Genomic DNA, 21862 nt, shown 5'->3' on the forward strand with positions numbered 1-21862 from the left:
ACATTTTTCCATAGATTAGCTGAACTGTAACCTACTTGGCCAACAGTTTCTTCAGGCAGGGATTTTAATTTTTCATGAACTCATTGCTCTAATAAAGTACTTGGCATTAGTTATGGCTTTTGAATTAAAATGCATTCCTGACATTAAATTTTAAAATCACTAAGCCATTAATTTTGACCAGCTTTTTTTTTTTTTCCTGTATAGTGTTTTCAAGAATTAGCAACTAAATGCGTATTTCACCAGCAAAAGAATGAAAGCTGTACTAATAAAACTTATTTTTGTAGGTCCCTATGGAGAATGGTAATATTTTATACCCTGTATATCAAACAAGAGCCAAAAACAAATTTTCTGTTCTGAACAAGGCTTATCTGACAAATACCACATAGTTGAACTTACAATCAAGGGCAACTTAACACAATCTGCTATCTACATTTTCTTCTACATTCAAAAATAAAAAGGTTTACAGCATTGCAGCACAGTTCTCTAAGTTGTCTATTTCTAGCAATGACTTTAGTGCCTATTTGTGAAACTATCTTGCTACAGAAGTTCCCAGGTAACAACTAAATAGCTGAGCCTATTCAACGGAGGATGCTGATCCGCAATTTATTCAGGTATGCAAGTCCATTTCAAAAAGCAGTTGTCCTACTTTACCTTATGACAAATTCCTGCTTTGTTGTTTTTGTTTAGGGTAACATTCAGAAAGTTCAAAGAGCATAAATCACAGGTATTTTAGCTCCTAATATAAAATCATTACTTCAGATACCTCTACTGGCCCCTATAACCTTGCCACCAAAAGAAATAATCACCTGCTGACAGTACAGGAGCCCAAGAACAGACTTCAAAACAGTTTTCATCTTGTTTTATCGTGTTTCATCTCATTTATCTTGTACTTATGAAACAGTGTGGAGTTATGACACTTAGGATATTTAATAGAAACAGCCAATTTGATTCGCATGCTAGTATCATTCTACCATTCAATAAACTACAGTCAGTAAAGTAGCTCAGTTTTAGTTATACATTTTAATTGAGTACAATTTACACACTTTATACACTTCTAAGCAGTGTCAAATTTGCTCAACAATAAGAATACAGCTCACTAAAACAGATGTCTGATCCTGCAGCTTCTCCAGTTCTTAGTATCAGTTTTCTTTATTACTCTACATTAACTTGTAGATAAATTAAGCATAACATGTGTCTAAAAATCCAGCTGTGTTGCAAAACGCTGCTGTAAGGCTAAATTTTCAAGTCCAAGTAGTTTCATAATCTATGTGCAGATATTTCTGAAGGCAGCAGGAATGCTATTCTTCGACAACCTAATTAAACTTCCAATAATGTCAGCAGGAATCTGATTGCAGAATGGCTCATTTTATAAACATCACTACATTTATGACTGACAAAGAGATACATGATCAGAGATGATCAGGTGCCATCTCCTTCACAATATACACTTTACAACTTGTGTTGTAAATCGCCTGCAAGTACAAAAAAATGAAGATGTTAAGTGTATGCTCAATCCATAGAAAGTGGCACAGTTGATACAAAGATTCCATGGATTTTGCTCCTCTGCCAGTTTCACATTATAACTTCACTGGTTTCTGAGGATTTACTCCCAATATATACAAAAATTTACATTTACATCAGGCCATCTTCTCTGTTGGACCCAGGATTACAAACAAGCTTTTAAAATGCAAGTGAAATATAGGGCAGAGAAAATATAACTGGAGCTTGCATGTTTCAAGACCAATACTCTATACCACAAGTACACATGAAGTATGCTTCTCTTCGAAGTTCGGTTTGTAAATTTGCTGCCCACTGTAGAAGTTTCTTTAAAACTGTAGTTTTTTTCCTTAGTACTGTAAAGTACAAAGTCTGAAAAAAAAAAAATGCATTTCTAATTGGAACATTTCAGAGTCAAAAAAGCCATACGTTATATCCCTCTATTTAAACAGTAACAAACCCTAAGTTGGCAACTTCCTTATGGTACTTTCTGTGGTGTTGATAGCCAGTTTTTCTAACTATAGCACAGGTTAAACCAAAATGTAGAATGTTCTTAGCTCACTCATATGACAGAGATACTCTTTTAATAAAGCTTAGGTGTTAAGATAGAGTCACTTGGTACTGACCGAAGTGCCCATGCAAATAGGAGAACTTTCGAACATATTTTAAACAAGCTGTTTTGCTTGCTCTTCTCAGCCACTTTGCAGAATCTGTTCAAAAATCCAGTGACAACTTCTAATCTTGGTGTCGTTGTTTGTTTGTTTTTATTTCCATTGAGATAATTGGCTAAATTTAAAGATAGTAATCCTGATACAGCAGGGATAGAAAGATATTATTAAAACCCTTTCAGACCTCACAGTCCTCATATAAATTTAAGACAAATCTTAAAAACCTCTGAAGGAGATGTGCCTTCTGGTTTTATTAAAAATGAAGGTAACATCAAATAAAAAGCAAAACTAAAGTAGAATAGGTAGAACATTTTACTTTTGTCAAACCTTAAATGTAAAGTATATTAAAAAACATGGTTTTGGATTTCAAGAACAGGAATATAAACATGTATTTTCTATCCCAGAAAAAAAAAACCATGCAGGTGTTACAATACTTAATCATTCTCTACATCCACTGGTATGCAACATCAACTTAATGTTATTAAATAGATACACAGATACCATAAATCCATACAAATACCATGGTCTTCTGGCCTCAGTTATACTGTAGCTCAAGCAAATCTGTTCTTTGGTAACTGAAGTAAGTTCATTTTCCACTCTGATGCAGGACTGTTAGGAGACCATATTAGTCACTCATATCAGAAAACGACAACTTCTGTAAACATAATCGGGGCTACTTTCATCACAAGAAAATAATATTAGTGGTGATATTAGAGGTGCAAATGCAATGAAGTTAAAATGATTCCATCCTTGTGGTGGCTGTTTCAGGGAAAAAAAATAAAAATCCAAACTCTCTTCCTTTCTATTCATTGTTTAATCCTGGTAACATTTAAACTCATATGAAGGTGTTTTGATAGATGGGAATGTACATAGGAACGCTTTCAGTTTAAATAAAGAGAACTCTGGAGAATGGAGATTTAAAATTACCATGACCTGAAGGTATTTGTAATAAAGTTTAAAGATTTAGTAAACTGGGACATTACAAATCCAAAAAAAAATTCTAGATTTTTCATCTTCCCTTTTTCAAAGACCGACAGAATATACATATACAGGTTGACATTTTGATTTATCCAAAACAATCTTCATTTTGCTCAGTTTGCAAGTCCTATCGACTAAAATGTAGTATCATTCACAACAAAATATTTTCAATAAGTGAAACAATAAGCAAAGAAAACCAAAACTAAGCTCAGAAGCTAAGTGGTTTAGAAAGCCTTGGTAACATCTATGTGTGCGTTAGTGTGTCTATAATTTTTTTATACATATATATATATAGACACACACACACATATATATACACACACGTGCGCACATGCGCACAGGCACACACACATTTGTAACCTGCAGTGGAGATCAATCTATTTTCTAATAAGGAACAAAACACATTATTTAAAAATGTGCCTAATTTAACAAAACAGAGAAGAAACTGCTGCTATCAAAATATACAATTTGGATTGCAGACTAGAAGGCTAACAACATTAAAAAAATAGTTTTAAGCAAAACCCCTTTGCTTCTGAATAACAACAGGTATCAACCTGCCATAGCATGAAGCATCCAAACCAGATTTTATAAAAAGTTTAAACTGTGACCCTTCTTCATTCGTAAAGTTCTTGACATATTACATAGTGCGAGCTCTGGTCTCCGAACTGGAGCCTCTTTCATTGTTCTTAATCCATACTCCATGAAATAAATGGCAGCTGAAGGATTCAGAACCTCAAGTGAGATTTATGCTTTACCATATACCTTAAAAATAAAAAGAACAGAAAACAAAAATTACTATTTTTGGTATTTATAGAAATTTTTCTCTCAGGAATAACACAGACTTCGTTAAAACTGATGTCTTATAAGCCATAAAGCTTTATTATGCACAGTATTTGTCCCACTGCAAGACAGTCAGCTAAAATGTTTGCTTTGAAAAAAATTCACATCATCTGGGGCATCAAAAGGATTCTAGCATTTGAAAACTGTTGCTAAAAATAACTCCAGCTCATTCAGGGAATTCAGATATATAGTTTAGCTGAGACTTAAATAAAAAAGCATAGAAAGTTTGATGTTCAGAATCATTTAGACAATTCCCACTGGACTTTTCTTTTTGAAGTCCACTCAATCATTCGAGCAGTTTGCTGTGCAATCAACATAAAAAGATTAAACATTCATTAAATGCATGGACTTCTCTCTTCCCTCAGTATTTCAGCTGCTTCATGACCAAGTTTCTCCTCTAAATCATGAAAAAGATATTACAATTAACTTTTCTTTCAGAGAGGGTTATGAGCCATGGCAAAGCAAAGTCAGAAGCAGCACTGCTCTTCACAGAGCTCTGCTGGTGCTCCTCCATCCCTCGCTTCTCATGAAAGGAAGCACTAAGTACTTGGAAGGCTCCAAAGATTCAGAGGAAAGAAAGACTACACCAAAACTCATTATATGCCACATCTTCTCTGACCTTCCTCTTCTATCTGGTGCTGTGGACTCAGAGGCATCAGAGTAAGATTATACTTTATAGCTCTTTTATCCTAAAGTAGTTTCTCACCTTTGCTAGACTGTCATCTAGTGAGGCAGATAGAAAAAAAGAGTAGAGCTCTTAAAGCTCAGAACTGTAGTCCAAGAGAAGGGCTAGGGGAACAGCGGAAGAATGCACCATGTAAGTTGTTCTTCACTCTTTTCCTTCTGCCTAAAGAGAGGTGGGGGAATCGCTGTACTACTCAGTCATCAGTAACTGCCCTTCCTTTACACCCACTCACATTACAGTTTGGAGATGGCTATTATTTTGTTTATACTGAAAATATACCTGTATATGTTTAACTGCATGGTCAGGGAAAGTCTAAACAAATATTTTCTATATAAAACATTGTTCAGCTGTCTAAGTTGTATACAATTGCCCTGTTTCCATAACTTTACATTCCCACTGAACATCATAAAAGCGTGAGCAGAAAGGATTTTTAACAGGAAATGTACCTGTCCAAAGTTTCCCAGAAGCGTAGAAATACTGGCCTGTCCAAGTGTCTTTTATGGTAGCTTAGTTCTAACACTGTTACATCCCATTTCTGTACATTTGGATCCAGGCGTACTTCATCATATTTGAGATGAAAAGCTTTAACTACAGGAAACAGAAAAATGTTTAGTGCACAAACAAGATGACTTCACAGTATTTAATTATTAGCCAAAGAGAATCTCCCCTTTTTTCAGAATAAAGCCTGAGAATAAAATTAAGCCCATCTCTCAAGAAAGTCAACCAGTCAATAAAGGGCACTGAACACAATACAGTGGCTGGTGACCACTTCCCAGTGCTCATACTACTATAGCTCTAAGTGAAAGGTTGGCCCCTATTGCAGACATTCCAAGGGAACTGCAGAAACTCATTGCAAACTCATGAGAGTTTTCTTTGGAAAACAAAGATATTCTTTCTGAAGATTTTTGAGTTGTCCAAAACCTGAAAACAAAAACAAAACACTAAAAAAAGAAAACAATTCATTTTACTGAGACTGAGAAGGAAGCCTAGATAGCAGATAAACCCCAAATGCTACACGAAATATTCTGAAAAATAGTACTGCCAATTTCTTCTGATCTAGTACTCAGCTAATAATGGTAAATTATTGGCTATTACTTTCCTTTTGGGAAGCATTGCCTCATGTGAATTATGCAAACCCCAAGCATTAGCAAAATGACTATTAAATCTTTCTTGTGATTCTTCTTGCTTCCTTGGCCAGATCATAATTTTGACACAATCTAGTGTAAAGTACTTAACTCTTGTACAATTCCTATCTGGTAATCAATTTGATGCATTATATATTCTTGGATAAGTCAAGATGAACTGGAGCAAAATGTAACACTGAAACAAAGTACATTTGGGGGAACTAGCTCTTGTCTGTTAGCTGCTAAAACAATATTTGGTACTATAATCAGGAATTGTAATCTATAAAATACTGGGGAACAGACTCCCTGACCCCTGCTAGTGAACACAGTATGCTAAAGTTAGTAGGAACACATTAGAATTAGAACAGAATCCCAAGGTTCAGCAAAAAGTGCTCCAAAAGATGTCTACCTTAGTATCTCCCAGTAAGGAATAAAGCAGAATAAAAAAATGAAATAAAAAAAATGCAAAAGCAAAACAAAAAACCTTTTGTTCAGTGTGCATGAAGTCTGCAGTTTTACTGTTTCCCTATAATACTACTGGACAAGCAGTGTGAAACAAAACCATGAATACATATATATTATCTGCCAGATAACATTGCCTATTTTAAAATAAGCCTAGGGAAGGCAAAGAGAGACATACCAGGGCTTTGCATTTACAAAAAAACAACTGACACAACCTTTGTGTTAAGGTTAAATGATATTAAGCTGAGAACAACCCATTTCTGAACCTGAAAAAAATCAGAATTAAAGCACAATGATACACTCTAGCATTTTAAGGACTTTTTAAATGATATTCCAAATTAAATATTTGCTCATTAACTTGACATCGTTCAAAAATCTCATCTGGAATGCGCTCACTTGCAGACACAAAGATAAGAAGCTTGCTTGCTACATGAACATTAAAGACACAGAACAGGCAGAAAGAAAACCAAGAACAATTCTAAAGACTCACCTAACAAAATGCTGTGTGACATAGCAATTGAACAAATAAAACCAGTTTGACAGACTCAGCTCCAATTCTTTACGGTAAGCTACCTTCCTGTTTTCCAAAATGACAGTAATATGCTTTAAATCTTTGTTAATCACCATGGACCCTATGACTTACACAAGGAACTGCAAGCTGTAGATGAAACGATGGATTGTTGCAGATCCCAGAAAGTACCTTTACAAAGGCTATCGAAGACAATAAATATAGGCAAAGTGTTAGCTAGACTGGCATTGCCCATGCACTCCCAATTTACATGGCTTTTATTTTGAGGAGTGAATAAAGCCATTAGGAAAAGCACTAGAGATACTCCTATCAGGAAAGCATTTTCCAAGTAGCTAGCTTTAAAACAATTGAATGCCTTTCTAAAACATAAAGGGTGCATTTCAACTTATCTTTATGAATCAATTAAGAAAAGGTACCTTTCTTTCACTTCAAAAATCTAAGGATTTGTACATCTCCAGTCTGAACTCCTAAGGCTAGGTTTTTGATTTATTTTTTTGGCGTAGCAAAATATATCATTACAATTCCTATCCTATTTCCCCCTACACATTTTCTTTATTTCTTCTTTCATTAGTCTCTTCTGTTAAACCCTCCTGTGTTTCTTTTTATTTCGAATTTAAGGCTCTTTCACTTACTACCTGCTCAATCCTTCATTCAACTCCTTCTGTTTTCCGGTTCACAGATGCATCCTTAGCCTTTGGACTGTTCCTCGCTCTGCATCCCAAACTAGCATTCTTATGGGGTCCTACTTCTATACCAAATATGCATACAATGCAAAACCTGATCAGACCGGTCTCCTCAGTATACTAAACGGAAGATGACAGACTGAATTTTTTATTTTTTATTTTATTATTATTTTTTTTTAAAATCTGTAGCTCAGAAAACACTGGATGCTATAAAAAGGCCTATCTTCTAAGGCAGCTTCACAATGAAGCAATAGCAACAGTGGACAGAAGCTTGCAGTTTCTTTAGATATCATTGCATACTTTGCATTTAGAATAGTGAACAGTGCAAGAGAAGTGCTCTGTGTACACCAAAACACGCTGGCACAACTGTGCTAACAGAAAAAAATGTTCCAATCTACACAGTGGAAACATCTAACGTGCACATTAGAAGTATTTGTATCTTATTACCATCATTATTACCATCAAGTTTTTGTCAAACACCAGACCACACTTGCAAAACTCTTGGTGAAATACTGGGTGATTAAACCTCTCTTCAAACAAGTCATGAAATCTGAAGACAGCCTGTAAACCTGTTGTTTATAAAGTGTTATATAAATAGCCTTTTTGCCTGTTTTACAGGCTTGGAAAGTAAAATTTCCTTTCTGGTACAGCGGCTATTTCTGAACCTCTGGTAAAGACAACAGCTCTGAGAAGATTTCCACAAGCTTCCACAGGACAGAACAGAAGAGTTGCAGAGGACACATTAATCTTTGCCATCTGTGTGAATACCCAAGACCCTGTTCTTTCAACCAACCTAGTCCAACAGTACTTGACCGTGAGCATAAACACCACAAAATTAAAAGCAGAATAACAAACCCTAAAATGCTTAAACAAGAACAAAAACCTTACTTTTTGCAAAGATATCAACAGGCGATCCATCAGGCAAGAGCCAAGGCCAGCCTTTGAACTGCCAAGCTGGACCCTGTACGAATACTGCCACCACACGATCCCTGTGAACATAAAAAGGATGGACATGCTGATGGCCTTGAACATCTAGAATACATTGCCTGTTCAAGAAAACATGCATCTTAACAGTGTGTTTTTTGTTGTTGTTTTTTGTAACAGTAATATATCACATTTAACAACCACACCTTCAGTACAACTACTTTTTCTCCATTACAAAGCAAGGAATAAAACGTTATGTGAATTACCTAGACTCTTAGTTCTGCCCTTTGCAGACTTATTTATTGGAAATAGCGAAATAGTGTTTATTTCTGGACATTGTTTTGCTTTTTATAAGTGTTCAAACAGTTTAAACATAATCCCCTACAAATTAGACTGTAACTTGAGATGCAGCAATTTAAAAGCCTTTATTGTGCACACTGTTAGCTTTTATTCTAAAAATTTATAGCAAGAGACAGCTGCTAAATTTCTGCCTCCAGTTGCAAAGTGCGTCATTTATTGTGAGGGCATGTAACTATTACCTGTGGTTTAAGACAATACATTTGTGATTAAGATGATGAGGCTTTTATATTAATAAAATTTTCAGAAAAACCTTTGAGAATACATGTCCTCCCACACACAGTCTGCCTTCTTCTTGAAGGTTTACATCATCCAAGCATGGTTCCTACCTACTAGAACAAATAATTGCATCCCTAACCTAACACCCAAATTTAATTCTAGTCTACCAAACCCCCAATGGAAAAGAATGATCAAGGGATACCTTTGTGATCTTTTTTAAGAGAGAGAGAAACAGAAACTTTAAGGTTTGCCGCTTAAAACTGTGTGGCAAGGTTTGTAATGGGTAACAGAAAAAACAGCAACAACAAAACTTTAAAAGCAACAACTTCAAGAATTTCCACGTTTTAATTTCCAGATGCTAATATCTGATGCTCTGTTGGATTAAAAATGAGCTAAATAAAAACACATCATTTGATCTCTTTGGTCAGAAGCACTTTACCTACCAATTTGGATATTAAGGTTTGATCATCTTAAGTGCTATTTGGTATTAGAATTTCAAAACCACTGATTTGTGATTTATTCAAGATTTAAATATAGAACACTTAATTTAGGAATAGGACCTTTCCAAAAATACTCCTCTCCGCTAAAATCTACTTTGGAAGCTACAAAACCATCAAAAATGTCATGCATTTAAAATCCTCACACCTCTGACGAAGAACTAAAAATGTTGCCTAATTCGTTACCTCACAAATAATAAACGTATTTCTCCAGAATTTTCCTATTCAAAGAGAAATATACTTTCATAGTATCAAAGAACGGGCTTAGAGACAAAATCTTTTATGGAAAAGCTGCAAAAAGCTCTCTCTCATTCCCTTCCCCCAACTGGGGCTCTCCCTTCAGAAGAGAGCTTCTATCATTAAATCCAGTTCATTGAATCTGATTCACTACTGAAACCACAGTTCTGTTTTTACTGTTGGCTTTTTTTTTTCCCTCTTTAAACTATTATAACAAAGTTAGAATAGCAGATGTTGAAAAGGTTGGCAAATGCATCTTCCCAGTAGACTCTAATTCAGAAAGAAGATAATAAAGGAGGATTCTTCTCTTGGACCATGCTTCAGCAACTTGCATGCTACAGTACCACAAACTGGAAAACTCATGAATATTCTTACTCGAATTCCTGGAGCATTTCAGACCAACTAAAAATAGCTGTGCTGCTCATATTGTTAAAACAAAATGTTATTTTTAAGAAAGATCTATCAAGAAGTTTAGCTTTACATCATTTTAACCTGGAGACAACACTCCTATAGAGTCAATCAAACCCATTCTTATAGCCTTGTCTTCACTTCTTATGCAGTTTAATATTATTTTATTAGTCCCCTCCACGTTCTGCATTCTCCTGATAAAGAACTTTTGTAATGAGGAAATCTATTTTACCAGTCTTGTGGCATAAGCTTTAGAGGTTGGTCTACTACTCGGTAAGGTACAGTAACGCTGACTGTAGTTCCCCCAGGCTGCATCTGGTCCTTCCTTCTCTGTATTAGAGTTTCATTTTCTCGCTGACAGCCTTGCTTCTTCTTTTCATCTGATGGTACAAACCTTGGAGAATAAAGAAACATTCAGTAGGCAAAAGTAATTTGATCAAATCAACAGGAAAAATACCAACTTTATCGGAACGTTGCATTATTGGCAGTCGCTGAAGCCACCTCATTCTTACTATGCCAAGCCTCCCCGACTACTCATTCAGTATAGCAAGAAGACGAAGTTTCATAAGTCTTTGTGATAAAACCAGTTGTACTAAAAAGGCCCTCTGCCCCTCAAATCTACAGCCAGAGCTGTTCTTACATGTTTGTGGCATGTCTTGCCTACCTTACCTAACACATTTGCAGATGAGAAGCCAGATCATAGCCTGCTGAACAGCAATAACGAATTATTTTTAATGATCAAGAATAAATAACACGCGAAGACATGGGGAAGCTTAGGCATTAAGAAATCATTGCTTCCTGGAGTAAATTTTATAGCTTTTGTCCTTGGGGAAATTAAACCTACTCATCAAAATTATTTTTTCCTTCTGAAAGCTGGGATTTTTGGTCAAATGGATCAGATTTTATTCATTTTTTTAATGAGTGATTTTACAAGATCAGATGATTCATCTGGTTACTACAACGTATGTACTACAATTATGGATTTTTTTAAAAAGCTTCTCTGATAGATAAATTATGCTTACAAAATAAGGATGGCATGATCCTTATGTCTCACAATCTCAGTAAGACAAAAAGAAATGGTTAAGAAATGACCCGCCAAATCAATTTCAGAATTTTTATTTTTCAGCCCCATCTTTATTGAAGAAAAAAAAAAAAAAAAAGCAATTCCATTTCAAGAGCCTCTTCTATATGGCATTAATAAAATAAAATAAAATACAGACAATTCTTCAAATTAGCATCATAAATGTGAGAGTAGCGTAGGGTTTGTTACTAATGAAAGAGGAAAGATAAAATCATGCTTTTTTACAGATGTGAAACTACATCACAGAAAGGTATGCTGATGTGACCAGTATCATCTACAAGGCCAGCAAAAAAAAATAAGGAGAGAGCAAGAGCTCAGAGCCATCTTCTCCTAACAGCCTATTGAGAACCACCCAGTTGCACTACTAATATTGTTTGCCTCTGACATTTCATTTCCAAAGTTCTGACAAGAAGAAACAGTGTATTTCACTTATCTGCACAAGGTATCAGGAGTATTGGTGCTATATTTTAAAAACACAGTACTCCACACAACAGGGAAGATTTCTCTTCATTATAGAGCAGATGGCGCATTCTGAACGTTTACTGCATCTATGGATATGCTGCTGGAACCATTTCTAAAGGTATTCTCTTTAACCCACTTTTAGTTCAGTACTAAAAAACAATTGACTATGCTTAAACAGGTGGACTGAACTTTAAATTACTGTGGAAACAGTAAAAAGGAAAGAAAAATGAATTAAGTTTGTTATTCACCCCTCTTGAAAATACTGGCTTTTGCTAACATTTCATACTCAATGAGAAAGTGGTATCAGGGTTTGGGGAGAAACATTACAGATTGAATATTGTGTTTTAGGCTTTTAAAAACACATTTTAAGTGGAAAACCAACCAGCTCTACCAAGTTAGAGGAACAAGGATATTAACGAGCAATATTGATTCTACAAAGAGGCTGGCAATTTCACCACTATAAATTATATCTGAAACACCCCAATATTGGCTGACGCAGGCATTCTCAGTGTTACTTTTAGCTTCATACATGTGTGTTTGTGTCTAAGAATTCATTTCAATGCAAGTTTATTGACAAGTTTCTCTCCAGTTCATGGTCAGCTAAAAACTGTTACCTAACTGAGGCAAACCAAAAGTTGCCATAATGCCTGTATCTTCTGGACTACAGTACACTCCCATTTTACTTGATATAGAAGTCTGAATAGGACAGAACAGGACAGAGCAAATACCTTGTTATCTGAATGTTCTGAAGAAAAAAAAAACAATACAATGAGAAGATTCAAAATGGAAGAGTAAAAAAGCTGCCTATCAAAGAAAGCGTTGAAGGAGATGCTTACACATGTACATACATGGAGTAGAGGAATAAATGGCAGCTTACAGAACGTTTATGAAGTACATGCTGAATCCATGGCTACTTTGCTCCAAAATCCTTGAAATGCAAGTATGCATAATAAAAGCCATGTGCTCCCAAACTGAGAACCATTTATAATCATACAGCAATTTCTATTATGAGAGGCTTACTTCATCACTAGACATACAAATCAAGCTCAAGAAATCTGACTATTAAAGAAAACAGCAAAAATACCACCTTCTCTTGGGAGTAATTTACCACAATACTCTGCCTGGTAGCTTAACTACACTTTTGTACTTGACCCCTTTTTAATCATGCAATACACGAGAAATGTATTCTGAAGCCTGACTGTGCAGTAGCTTACATTTTTGTTGCTTCTCCAGATTACTATTCCCTCGTCAAAAAAAGTGATCCCACACCTATTTAGAAACCATCTTTATATTTATACTCTTACTAGGAAATTAATAGTGCTCAATCCTGTTGTTGTTAGTTGCCAAAATCAGTATTTGCATAAAAATTGGTGCGCTTCCGCAATTAAAGGCAGCAGGTCCCTTTCCTTAAGGGAAACAGGCAAGTGATTGAGCAAGATCAGATTATGGGAGGTAACTGGTAAAACACCATCCACTGAACTGCCAGAACTGCTTGTGTCTAAGCTCTAAACTCATAGGAATTGCTTGCGTTAACTTTAAAATGCTTTCACTCAGGTCAGGTCAATGCTTTCCGCCTCCCAATTTGGGCCTTCTGAAAAATGCATGAACAGAGGATAAGGCAACTCCAGTGCTGGACAGTAACTGAGCTCATCACAACGCAGATCTGATTACGTTTAGAATTTGAGACTTCTTTTACAACCCTCTCACTATTTCTTATTTGATTACAGTGTCAAAAGCCTCATATACCTACCTCCACAAGAGAACAATGCACTTCTGTAACCCATCAACCCATCCTCTTTCAGACTGTTTGCTCCATATCAAAGTTAAATAAATCTCAGTGAGTTGCCTGGGCACATATAGCAGTTAGAGAAACTGTACTTTAACAGAAGTTTCAAAAAGGGTTTGTTTGCTACATCATTTTTAGCTGCACAAAACTGCTGATACTAACTATCAAGGCTTTTTTTTTGTTTGTTTTTAACTGAGGGCCAATTATAAATTTCCAACCCATTCAGTTTAACTGTGCTTTTATTTATCTGGTAAGAAAGCAGAGTGCAACTATGGTTAAGCATATCTTAAGTAAAACATCATCACGATAAAAGTACATACTCATCACCTAAATGTTTACATCTTCCTGATACAAATTTCCGTTCCACTCTTGTCCCACATAACCCAAACTCTCCTCTTTATTACGGCACACCTCACAGAACAGTAAGGGAGCCAGCACTGCAGCCTGTGAGCAGTGTGCTCACATGCATGCCAAAGCCTTCCTACCCAAACAGCCCTGCGTGCCTCATCCTCCCAGAGATGCCTCACCTGAATTCTGGGGATTCTCTTACGTTTCCTAGCAAACTCCTCTGCAATGCCCTTCAAACACTCCTCCTGCTCCAAAAATTCCCTCCTCCTTGTGCTGTACCATTGGTCTTTGATACAGCTAACAAGCAGGCTGATTACCTCTGAAAATACAAGAAATTCAAATCTATCTGCATCTTCCTCATTAATTTTGGTGTTTCTTCACGTGGACAGCATCTTTTTTTTTGTTTTGTTTTTATTCCAAAGCTTGTGGCAAATGAAATGCAGCTTCTGAATCGCTGTTCTGTCAAATTTAGCTGAAAGTAGGGAATGAATTACAGAAGGTGGTGACTCAAGGCAGAAACTACACAACTCTTTTTCCCTGCAAAATCATCCCATATCTATCATTCTACATCAAGGCCAGTTCCACACTCTGCATACCTGAACATTAAGAACAAACCCCGCAGCCATTCCTAAACAAAATACTTCGCTAAATTTGAAATGCAAAAATTACAGGCCAGGTGGCATATCTTCTAGAAAAGTGCTAGAGCTGTCACAGCTGAATTAATATTTTGCTCTTCTGAGTTTTGCTATTGCATTTTGGATTCATCAACATCCCTTGCTTCTTCACTTTGTCTTCGATACCTGTTAACTATGTCGGTGTCTTCCTTTGTTCCCTTATTCTTTTTTCCCTTCCCAGGATCAAGTTCTTTGCACTCAAGCTCAGCCTTCTTTAGGAGCAAGTCTAGAGAAGCTACCTGTAATTGTGCCCCCATGGAGCTGGGAACAGTTCAGCCTTCCTAGCACGGACATACTTGGAGATAACATACAGGTGCTTTATTCCATTGCATCTATTCCTGCACCACAGTCATAAACTGCACAGATGTAAAATCCAGGGCTTGTGCTTATGTAATTGTTTCTTAAGCATAAAAACCCACATAAACAAGCAACTTCCTCTGTCAACACAATTAGATCAATCTAGTAACTGCTCGCACATTAAATCATAATGTTAAAAGCCAGACTTCTCACCAATTAAATATTTCATAAGAGGCCTTAAGAGTCCAGCATGCCTACCAGATCTTTGGTGGCATGTGGCAGTAATCTAGAAGCCAGGAATAGCTAGAGATCTGAAGGCACCTCGTATCTCACAGTGCTGTTTGAAAAAATTCTAGGGCAATTTCACTAAAAATTTAGCACCACAATATGGACACGCTATTTTTCAAAAACAACTGTATAAAGCCTCATAAAGGATAGGGGAAGCACTGAAGGTGGAAGAAAGAATAACTATCCACTTTTTGAACGGACTACTGGTGCAGACTATCTATAACAGTATATTTTTCTGTGAAAATGACTGTTTCAGAAAAATGGACTGATATTAACAGACAGGCAACTTTAAGCACCGTGGTCTGTCAGACAAGTTTTTGTTTATTAAGAACAAAATACTGATTTCTACCTTGCCATGATGGAAGCAAAGTATAATGTTGATTGCATTTAGCCATAACAAATTAAATTTTAGAATCTGAAAGGTTCATTTATTTAAGCAAGAGCATTTGTAAACTGCCATATTCTAGCACACTGCAATGTAATAAATCAATTTTAGCAACTCAGAATTATTTCCCTAAAAGAATTTTCATCAATTCTTACCGATAATGTTTCATTATCGTTTTTGCTGTATGCGAACTTTAAAAAAGAATACCCACTACTTCTGCACAGAGACATTTAATAATGATTGCTAAACAAAAATAACATCTCCCATCTTTCTGGTATTTATGCGTATGTAGCTTCTACAACGTTACAGCCATGTTGGCAAAGAAAGACTGAACACGCTGTCAGAGTCTGACCACTCCTTGTCCTCGAGAGCAAGTGATCCCTCTGCATGCAGAGGTTGGCTGCGATATGAGGTTGTGATTTTGCTTTTAAGAATGTATTCTGATTTCATCCTCTGCATACACTGTTTTATGTACATGTATCATGTCGCATTTTGTAACTGTTTCTAGAGCATATAAATTCTTATATATCGCCTTCTAACTTCACTACTGCTGTCGAGCAACTTCCTAACAAACAACACAACTTTGCTTCTCCGTTTCCTTTTTTCAACTTACGAGAATCTTTCAATTTTTCAAATTATTCCTAAACATCACTGAAATCAGTGCAATGTTATTCTACCCATAAGAAGTCCCACTTTTCCACTTCTCTTTTTTAAACTTGACTATTTTTTCTCCAATCTTTCTTGGTACTTTATTTATTTATACCCTAATAAAGGGTAGCAGTCCCTTTTGCAGATGGTCTTAACACTACCCTACCTTACTTAAAGCACAATTTACTCTATAGGCTCTTATTCACAAGCATACTGCTAAATCAAAAGCCCTATTATTACTGAATTTTTACCGAGTAACATTTACTCTCAAGTATATCTTGTCTGAAGTGCCAATTAGTGTGAGAGTCCAATACTTTCTGACCAGGGTCTTTTAGATGTTCCAAAAGAGAAGAATTTAATGTTAACATTGAATGTACTTATTTGGGTATAGTTTTGACACTACATCGGATTTTGAGTGAGTAGGGTAATATAGCAATGAACTGAAATCGACACACAAATATAATATACAAATATAATACAGAGTTAGATTGCAATACAGATTCACATTACCAGTCACTGTATATTCATCACCACCATGCTGTGTGTCCCCAGCCACCGGGAAGAATTATGCGTTGAAGAAAGCTCAAGCCTGTTCTCTTCAAAGCTCATTTTTTGGTTGTTCAGTTTTTATACTCTGTGTTGGGCTAGGCAACATATAAACCTCCCTCCTGGTGCTATGGCTGGCTCTACAAGTAAACATCTTCTATTGATTGCCTCAAGGAAGACCATTTAGACAAACAGTTGATCTGCTCAGCTACTATAGCCATTTATCTAAAAGGCCAACCTCTGCATCTCTTTTCCCTTACCATAGCTGTGGTCATCTCCTGCATTCTCCTCTGAGCTGCACGATCCCTTTCTGTACTTAAAGGGGCTTATGAAAAAGACGGCAAGTGGCTTTTTACACAGGCAGATCGTGATAGGACGACGAGGAGGTTTTCAACTCCAAAAGGGGAGCTTTAGATTAGATGTTATGCGGAAATTCTTTACTCAGAGTGGTAAAACACTGGACCAGGTTGCCCAGAGAAGCTGTGGATGCCCCTTGCTGGAGTTGTTCAAGGCCAGACTGGATGGCGCCCTGGGCAATGTGGTCTACTGGGTGGCATCCCTGCCCATGGCACGGGGGTTGGAACTGGATGGTCTTTAAGGTCCCTCCTGAGCCAAGCAGTTGTGTGCTTGATTAGTCATCATCCTTGCTCAACTCCTCTGAGCCTTTTTCCATGGTAAGCGTTTGTTATCACTTGCACATGCATGCATATGCATTACATAAGAAGAAAGCCACTCCAGTCATTGAGAAGGTCTTACAGTACCATTTCTAACCTGCCCATTTGGCTCAACTGTGCAAACACTGATTTTTTTTTTTTTGCCTTTTTTTTTTTAACCACTATTCATGAGGCATACAATTCTTTTGTAATCTCATCTGTAAAACTAGTTTGTCGTGAGACAGAAGAAACTCCCTCCTGATTGTTAATTTTGTACTAATAAAGCTCTATATCTGACAACAATTTTTTATACAGTATTACAGAATGTTACAGTATGTTCTAATCAGCTACTTACTTCAGATCTTGCAGAAGGTCCTTTGCATTAAGCATTGTTATTAAAGAAGTTGTGGCTGCCGGAATGATGATTATGGGAGTTCGAGATCCTGTAGAGAAAATGAAGTTATATTTCTCGCCTTCTTTTTTCCTTTTTCTTTTTAATTAAAGGAGCTGTACAGAAAACAAAATTTTGCTTAACAGACCTCAATTATGGTAAACATTCAAGGGAAACTGTAGTAAATACCTAAATTGAAGGTCTTCATTCACCACAGAAAGCGTATCCCTATATCAGGAGTCTCTAAATATTGGTAATCACATATTTAGCAGAATACAATTATATTTGCTTGTGGTTCCAGCAAAGGAAAGTGTGGGCATCATTCACACAAAAATGAAAAGGACAGTGACTAAAAATGACTAACCTTTTTTCTGGTTTGGAGGTGGTCTTGCTTGAGAAACTGAGAAGAAAAAAAACAGAATATACAACAGAATGAGTAATACATAATACAAATGCTAAGACTCAAAACATTTCAATGTTTATCTCACTTTTCAATGTTTTGAGACGCAGGAGTCACACTATAGTCGTTAGATCATTTTCAGAGAAGCAATACACAAAGTTGAAAAGGGGATTTATAATTTGGGTCTCAGTATTCAGCAGACAAACAGCTTTTGACTGTCTGAAAACAGATGCAAGTACAGTTGAGTCAATCTCCTCTACTTTTTCTGAACGTAGTCATCTTTCTCTATCCTCCCCAAAGGGAAAGGACAATACAGCACTGAAAACACTGCCAGCAACCTTCAAGCAAGCTGCTTGTGGATCCCAAGCTCAACTGTGCTGAACCAACAGGAAGACTGTTTCACAACAAGACAATCTTTACAGATCCTCACCTTTTCACAAGTAGGTGTTACAGTAAATGAAATCCATGGGATTAGCTGTCCTTCAGACATACAGAACTTTCTACAAGCTAAGTTTTGACAGCTTCAGACTTACTCGGGTTAGTTTCTGATTGCAATTATCCCCCTAGTTGGATTTTTCCCCACAATAAAGTGTTTCCTTTTTAGTCTTCCATGTTTCATGACCTCCTAGTTTTGGGAGGTATTTCAGTCCAAAGTTGGAACATTGGAAAAGCGCACGTTTCTTCGCTTTGGTGCTATTACCGAATAACCTGGCTTTCTCCAAATACATATTTTATAGTTCAGTTTTTAATAATCCTAACTTAAAGAAAAGACTATTGTGCTTAATAATTACCATTTTCCTAATTCACAAAATTAGAAAAGTCAGTAGTAAAAAGATTGATGCAGACTGTACCTTAAGTCTCAACTGCTACTATGCATGACAAATTTCATTAATTGACTTCCAATTTCATAGCACCAACTTGCTCATGTTTATTTATGACCAACTGTTTCAGAAACTGGCTAGAACATTATAAATATTCACACCACACAGTTGCCATTGTTGAAATATTGAGACTATATCCTTAATTATCTTTTCCTAACACTGTCAAATGCACAGATATAACTGGCAATACTACATTGAACTACTTGAATTTTACCTACCCAATGTTTTTACTTTATTTTTTAATTTAAGTATCTCCTTACTGTAAAAAAAAGTTCCTGAAACATATGGGCAGCATCAGCTGCCAAGAAAAAAAGCATCTGTAAGAAATGTGATAGCTGTACTGAGACAGGTTAGCAGAAAACTAGATAATCTAAATATGTATCCCCCCCCCCCAAAAAAAAAAAAAATATTTGTTCAAATCAGCATTATACAATTGTTTCCATCAATTCAGCTAATCCTTCTTTGTGCAATGATGCAACCTCCTGCACATTGCACATTTAAATACTGTCACCACTATGAACAGACACTCCCTCCCTCCTGAGGTTCAAACCCCCAAATGTCCTAGAACACGCAGAATAAGAAATCCTTTTTTGGAATGTAGTATTATATATTTCTTCAGACTGTTTTTTCTCCTTTCAACAGTATGGAGGCGAGCTAGTGGAATAGAGAAGGGCAACATCAGTATAAAAAATACACTTCTGTCAGTTAATGCACATGAAACTACGAGTAGCAAGTAGGGACCTGTGACAATTCAGTCAGATTTCTGCTCTTGCTACCTCTACCCTTTTCATACTGCTGTATGTCAGCTTCATTTGCATTGTTATGCTCAACAGGGCCAGTGAGATAAGTATGACAGGCAGCATGACCTTTCTGGTACCTAAATAACCAAACAGAAGAACCTGTGCACAACAGCATTTAGGTATGCTGTGAGAATATTCAATATTAGAATAGATTTTGGGGATGAATCCTTTTACAACATTAAAGCATTAAATCCTACAAATAAAGCTCAAGGAATTAGCAAGGCACGTATTCAAAGGTCTTAGTAATCTAAACAAGAACACTGTATACTCCAGCAGAACTTCTAGAAAAAAGCACACTCATTTAAAAAGGCAGCTTTGATTTAAAAAAAAAAAAAAAAAAAAAAAAAAAAAAAAAAAAAAAAAACACTATTGACAAAAAACAAAGTGATCCCTCCTTAACACTTCATAACAATAACTATTTTCTCATTCTTAAATCATAGCTTTCACCTGAAACTTTCTTCCAACAAACCAAAAATTCTCATAACATGTAAATGAAGTACAGCCATGCACATTGCTGTTTGGAAGCACCAATTTTGTTTGCATTTTTACACTATTCCTCTATCTTTTTTGATGGGTTTCTCATTAAAACAAAACAAAATACCTACATCTTTCTAACTTTGAACTTCAATTAGAAATTCAGTCTGATGTACAGAACTGACTTGGTAGCTGAAGTCTATTAGATTGGGAATTTAAAAATCCAGCTGAAGATTCTGACTTCATTACACATATCTTACGTGCTAAGAAGTGTGAGAAATAATGATAACACACAGAGAAATACTTGTCTTTCTGATATATTGAAGAAGTATAACAGATCTTTCTGAGACTGGCTTTTGTATTTAGGTTGTTTCCCCTTAATATATTAACCAACTCTCACTACATATTTGAAAAGGCTTTCTGAACTACTAACCTTATAGCCAAGTTTTTCACTTGACACATTTCAATTTCACTGTCACGTCCTTTTGACAGGATGACTGAGCAAACACTCTGAACAGAATGAACCCAAGCACCAGAACATTTCAATTCTTAAGCTACGTGTGGTGTAAGTAACTAGAAAGTCACGTGTCATTTCCCACACATATGCCATTAAAAGCCACAAAATGGATCCCCACTTCATTCTTCAGTAACCAAAATTTTAAGTACAACTTCTCCAGAGCTTATACTTGCTTGGAGCAGAAGCATGAAAAGATGTCACCCTACCTGGTCGTGGTACTGGCTGTGCTGCTGGCGTTTGTGTTTTTCGAGCAGAAGCACCTTCCTTTGAAAAGACAGAAAAGGTAACATTAATAGCTGGCCTTCTTGTCAGGTACATATATTTTTAAATGAACACAGAGCTACAGAGGATCTACTGAAAATGAGGGCAGCATGTTTCTATTAAAAAGGAGAAAAAAACATTGAACATACTCAAAACTCTTTACAGATCCTGTTTTAGATGTGGGGGAGCAGAGAACCTGATAAGCTTTTACCTTTTTTTTGTTGTCGTTGTTTACCTTTTAACCATCAGATGCCCATCAGAAACATTATTCTATATTCAAAGAAAGTTTTCTTACTTATAGTATTGCTTCATTTTAAACCCAATCACTTGTAACTAAGAGTTAATATGGAAATTGGCTACAGAAATTTCAAAACATGATCTGCTTATGCTCTAGGATGGAAAGCCAGGACCAAGGAATTGCAATGTATTCCTGCCTTGAAGAGTTTTAGTGACCAGAAATAGCACTCTCATGATAATTAGTTCTGCTCATGCCTTATCCAATTACCTTAATGTAACAAACAAAAGACCTGTACTACTATTTATTCTTGTTAACTCTGCAGAGTCAACACACCATGTAAGAGAAAAGTGAGGTCACACGTCTGCTTTAAAGCAACATAAAATTTCTGCAAGAACAAATTCTGCTCTTCGTGATTTCTGTGAAGCCCCACTGAACAATACATGTATTACCAACGGCATAAAAAAAAAAAAAACAACAACCAAACAAAAGAAAAAGAAAATAACCAAAACCCAGCCACTTCAATTTGCAAGGCTAACAGAAAACCTTTAACACAAAACCAAGCATGCATTTTATCTGAACATTAAGCACTATGTGAGTGTATCCTCCATCTGAGACACACTTGGT

General features: G+C 36.2%; 1 protein-coding gene across 1 annotated transcript in view; it reads right to left on the reverse strand.

Moving 5' to 3' along the window:
- Positions 1-2454: 2454 nt before the first annotated feature.
- CDC73 (cell division cycle 73) overlaps positions 2455-21862 on the reverse strand; it is a 104837-nt gene continuing 85429 nt past the window's right edge. Inside the window, exons 11-17 of the mRNA XM_084527778.1 lie at positions 20946-21003; positions 18032-18067; positions 17632-17719; positions 10341-10502; positions 8355-8455; positions 5115-5256; positions 2455-3905 (exon numbers count right to left, since the gene is read on the reverse strand). Of these exons, the coding sequence (XP_084383904.1) occupies positions 3869-3905; positions 5115-5256; positions 8355-8455; positions 10341-10502; positions 17632-17719; positions 18032-18067; positions 20946-21003 (624 nt within the window). The 3' untranslated portion in view covers positions 2455-3868. The remainder of the gene's footprint in view (positions 3906-5114; positions 5257-8354; positions 8456-10340; positions 10503-17631; positions 17720-18031; positions 18068-20945; positions 21004-21862) is intronic.

The sequence above is a fragment of the Aythya ferina genome (assembly GCF_964211825.1).
Source record: "Aythya ferina genome assembly, chromosome: 8".
Taxonomy (NCBI): Eukaryota; Metazoa; Chordata; class Aves; order Anseriformes; family Anatidae; genus Aythya; species Aythya ferina.